At 37.8% G+C, this 4,496-nt stretch overlaps 1 protein-coding gene across 1 annotated transcript in view; it reads right to left on the minus strand.

Annotated features, from left to right (window-relative positions):
- LOC107701088 (CD209 antigen-like protein C) overlaps nucleotides 1–942 on the minus strand; it is a 1,627-nt gene extending 685 nt beyond the window's left edge. Inside the window, exons 1-3 of the mRNA XM_016503020.1 lie at nucleotides 745–942; nucleotides 328–671; nucleotides 77–205 (exon numbers count right to left, since the gene is read on the minus strand). Of these exons, the coding sequence (XP_016358506.1) occupies nucleotides 77–205; nucleotides 328–671; nucleotides 745–904 (633 nt within the window). The 5' untranslated portion in view covers nucleotides 905–942. The remainder of the gene's footprint in view (nucleotides 1–76; nucleotides 206–327; nucleotides 672–744) is intronic.
- Between the last annotated feature and the right edge of the window lie 3,554 nt (nucleotides 943–4,496).

Here is a 4,496-nt window from a genome sequence, read left to right on the forward strand (position 1 = left end):
ACACACACACACACACACACACACACACACACACACACACACACACACACACACACACACAGTATATTTCACTCACTTGTTCCTCTCTGTTGTTTATGATGATCAGATCTGCTCCTCTATCCTTACAGTCTTGTCTGCTCTCAGTCCAGCTCTTCCTCTCATAGGAAATGAAGTAAAGACTGGACTGATAGTAAAAAACATCCACCTGTTAACATAAGCAGTTTAAGTATTAGGACTTTATTCCCATCCGCACTGAACTACTCAACTTTTTTATAACAGGTTTTACCCAAAGTTTGTATAGCTGTGGTGTAGTTCATAATTACCCACTTCATGAAGACGTTTCCGCAGGTCATTGTTCTCCTGCTGTAACTGCTCTCTTTGTTTCATTACAAAATCATACTTGGATAATAAATCGTTCTTTTCAATTGTCAGGTTGTTGTTCTGGATCACTAACTGGTAGTTCTCTGTTTTGTAATCTTTGATCGTGATCAGTAGCTGGTCTCTCTCTTCTGTGAGGTTGGTGATCTTGGTTAGTATCTCTTCTGTGTAGTTTGTGCTGTTTGTATGGATGTGGACACCCAGCACTATGACAGCAGTCAGCAGAAGAACACACAGCAGCACCAAACACACTACAGCTGCTCTGGAGCTTCTGATCTTCACTGAATCACTTCCTGAACAACACAGGCATGATGTTAAATGAATGTGCAAATTTTGACATTGAATCAAAGAAATTAATGTGATTACCTGTGTGCTGAAGTGGTTGGTGTGTGTTTGTCTCTGTCCTGAAGTCATGATCTCTCACATGATCTACACGCTCATAGATATCCACCATCATCTCCACTCTCTCTCTCTTCATTCCCTCAGTCTCAGTCCTGATGACATTGTCATAAATAGTATCAGACATCTCTGTTCTTTTTAAAGTCCAACACTAATATTCTGTGATGATGAATGTTATTTCGGTGTCATTCAGCTCATAGACTAACTAAAATAATAACTAAACACAACGGAACTGGAATGCAGTAAATATGTGAGGCAGGGGCATAGCCAGAAATGTTTAAGTGGGTGGGCCTACATAAAACAGGGTGGCCAAAGTGTAGCATATGAAAACTGCATGTCAGATTGCCAACAGAAAATACAGCACAAAGGTTCAATACAAAATACTTCTAAATCATTGATTAACATTAATGTTAATATCAAAATTTACTAATACAGTATTAAAATTAAAAGTTGTATCTGTTGATATTTGCACCTGAGCTAACGTTAACAATGATTTATAAACACTGTAACATACTGTATATTGCTCATTGTTAATTTTAGTTAATGCATTAACTAATGCTAACTAAAGGAAGTTTATTGTAAAGCATTACCTCAGGCTGAGACAATGGGGCTTCGCAGATGATTTCATAAGTGTCTTTGTTAGTTTGCATTCAAAGGAGAGTAAACATCGAGGACCATAGAAATGTGTGCAGCTACAAATATGCAGTTTATTGTGGAAAAGAGTATCTAGCACAATGTTTGTGTTTCTTTCCATGATCAAACACTACCTATGCTAATATGATGCTTCAAACACGCTCGGCTCAGAAGTTTCCAGTCTATAAATCCATCACCTACAGGTGGTCGGTCGGGTTTCATTTGTAGACGGTCCGGATTCATTGCTAAGACTTTTACTTTTTAAAGAATTGATCTGATTGATGTTTGCTTCATTATTTTCAAATTCAACCCCACAAACGTGCATCGAAAACATAACATTGTGGGTGGGATTAACAGAAACTGACGAATCATCATTTTGACAAGCGTATGGTATGCCCCTATAGGAAGAGGGAAAACTAAGTGACAGTGCAAAGTGTAAGAGCAAGTTATTTTAGCCAAAGACGTCAAGACTTCAGAAAATCTCAAGTCTTCAAGAAATGTCATTCTTGTCGTCTTTTTTGTTCTTTGTCAGTTCATCAAGTCAGCAGGCCCTACGCCGTGCACAGAGGAAAATATAGACTCATTAATGAAAATACATGCTAATATTGAATTGTTTATAAGTACAGTCAACCCAATGTTGAGAACTTGAGAAGTCCTCAAAAAGCGATGAATAAAATATACAAGCACTAGTCTTAATTAAAAGTTCTGTTTGTGGTTGGATGCTTTGCATGCGGCAACAAAACGATGACTGTACAGAGTAATTACCCTTGTGTGCCATGACTAAGATGAAATGTTTTGTTTTGAAATGGGAACGATTGACTTTGTATTGCCTCTGATAATAGGTGTCATTTAAGATGCAGTCCACAGCCCTAACAAGGTCTTGAAAGTGTTTCGGAGCCTTGAGGAATTCTAATGTCTTGAATCTCTTAAGAAGTGACCTATTTACACTGCGTTAGAGAATTTAATTTCCACTAGATTCACACACACACACACACACACACACACACACACACACACCTGTGATGTGAGTTACTAGTATAAATTTTATACTGCTGACTTCAAACTTTAATGTGAGTTACTAGAATGAATTATTATGCAGAAATTTAATTTCCACTAGATTCACACACACACACACACATTTTAGACTGCCGACTTCAAACTGTGATGTGAGTTACTAGTATGAATTATTATGCAGTAGTTAAAACAAACAGAATAAATCTGTGTCTCTAAGAAAGAACTTCTATTTTGGCCAACAATGTGTCAGTGGTAAGCAATGTTACCACTCAGAGGTGAGCAATGTTAGACTGGTAGAAATTGAACAACTAGTATACAATTTGGATTATCATCTTGTTGAAGTGTTGCATCCTGAAGTTTACCATTATCATACGTTTTTAAGCCTTGCCAGGTCATGTTTGACACTGTATATATATATATATAATTTTTTTTTTTTATCCAGTCATTTCAATAGGAATCTGCACAATCAGGAATTTAGTGTGAGGGTGAAAGATTTCCCCATGCAGTTTTCACAACTTGTTCAAGTTGGTCATATGGATTGGCCGAATTGACCTAGTGCTTTTACGGTCTTGGCTATGGTTTGGTCTTGGCGGAATAGATCTGCTATGCTGCTGCTGCTGCGCAAGAGCAAGTACACAAACTTGCTACTGCCAATACATCCACAGACATGCTGCTGTGAGCATGTAAGAAATAATGCTGCTGCACATATTACATATATGAAATAACCCCCGCATATATAACATACATGAAATTACTCCGTAGCAGAGCTACACAGGTGGAGCTGGGGAAAGTGGAGGGTTTCTGAAGAGTGCTGCAACTGCACTAGCCGAGTATTTGAATGTTGAGCAGCAAGCTCATTGATCAAAAAAAACATGTGAATAATGATGTCATTATGTCAGACAGAGTTAGAACCTATCGGTCTGTGCCATCTAGAGTTTCATGACAGAACTTTGTATTTACATCATTAGTATTAGTTTTTGCTGTGTTATTAAATAATTGAGAATTCACAATTCTCAATTGTTTAATAACACAGCAAAAACTAATTTTAATGTAATCTAAAATGTTTTGCCTTATTTCCAGCAAAAAATAACTATACTGTGAAATATATTGTTATCATAAAATAAAATTACTTACATTCCAATATAAGATTTTGGTTATATCGTCTACACCTATGTAAGAGACATAAGATTCTGAGAGTGAAATAAGAAGAGAGTCTTGACATCCTGTACCCTTTGTCCCCTCTATCTTTTACTCACTGTATCTCTCTGTGTTTGAGAGTGTGTGTGTTCGCCACTCATTACTTCCTCTCTTCTCAAGTCTTCTCCAGGTGTTGGTCTGCCTTTTAGCAGGTCGTATCCTGTGAACCGACACCTGTGGGTCACAAAGCAGCTCCCTCTGGTCCATTCCCACCATCTGCCCAACACACGAAAATACACACCTGCGCTCACATACCGACATGACACCTGATGAATACAGAATATGTGAAGCCATTATTTTAGGTGTGTTCAGTGAATGTAAAATAAATGTGAAAATTCTCATACTAGCAAAGTATTTATATGCTGAAGCAACTGCTAATAGCATTAAATCTAAAATGGTTCACCAGATGTTGGGTTGATGTGTATATTAGTGTAATTTAATTTCAGGACATTAAACCAGGGCTTTTACCTACACTTTCTCTGTCGATTTTAATGGCGGGAGTGGCAGAAATGGCCTACATTGTGAAGGATCGTTGCTGTTAAATTATCCCAGCGCTACTGATTAACAGGCTGAATGCGCAATACTGATAACTACAGCACTACTGATTAAATACGGAATACAAGAGCACAATTAATCTGATTACAGTCTCAGAGGACCGTGGGAGACACCAAACAGTGTCACTGTTTAAACAGTGCTTTAGTTTTACAACCGTATACTGTATATTCCTAAAATATATGTGATTAAAGCTAATGCTTATGATTTGTAGTTTCTGTGATAGAAATAACGTCTCAGGTTACTTATGTAACCATGATTCCCTGAGTAGGGAACGAGACACTGCGTCCTCTAGGGGTCGCTATGGGGAACGCCTCGTCGTG

Source organism: Sinocyclocheilus anshuiensis, unplaced genomic scaffold (genome assembly GCF_001515605.1).
Source record: "Sinocyclocheilus anshuiensis isolate Anshui unplaced genomic scaffold, SAMN03320099.WGS_v1.1 scaffold907, whole genome shotgun sequence".
In the NCBI taxonomy this organism is placed as follows: domain Eukaryota; kingdom Metazoa; phylum Chordata; class Actinopteri; order Cypriniformes; family Cyprinidae; genus Sinocyclocheilus; species Sinocyclocheilus anshuiensis.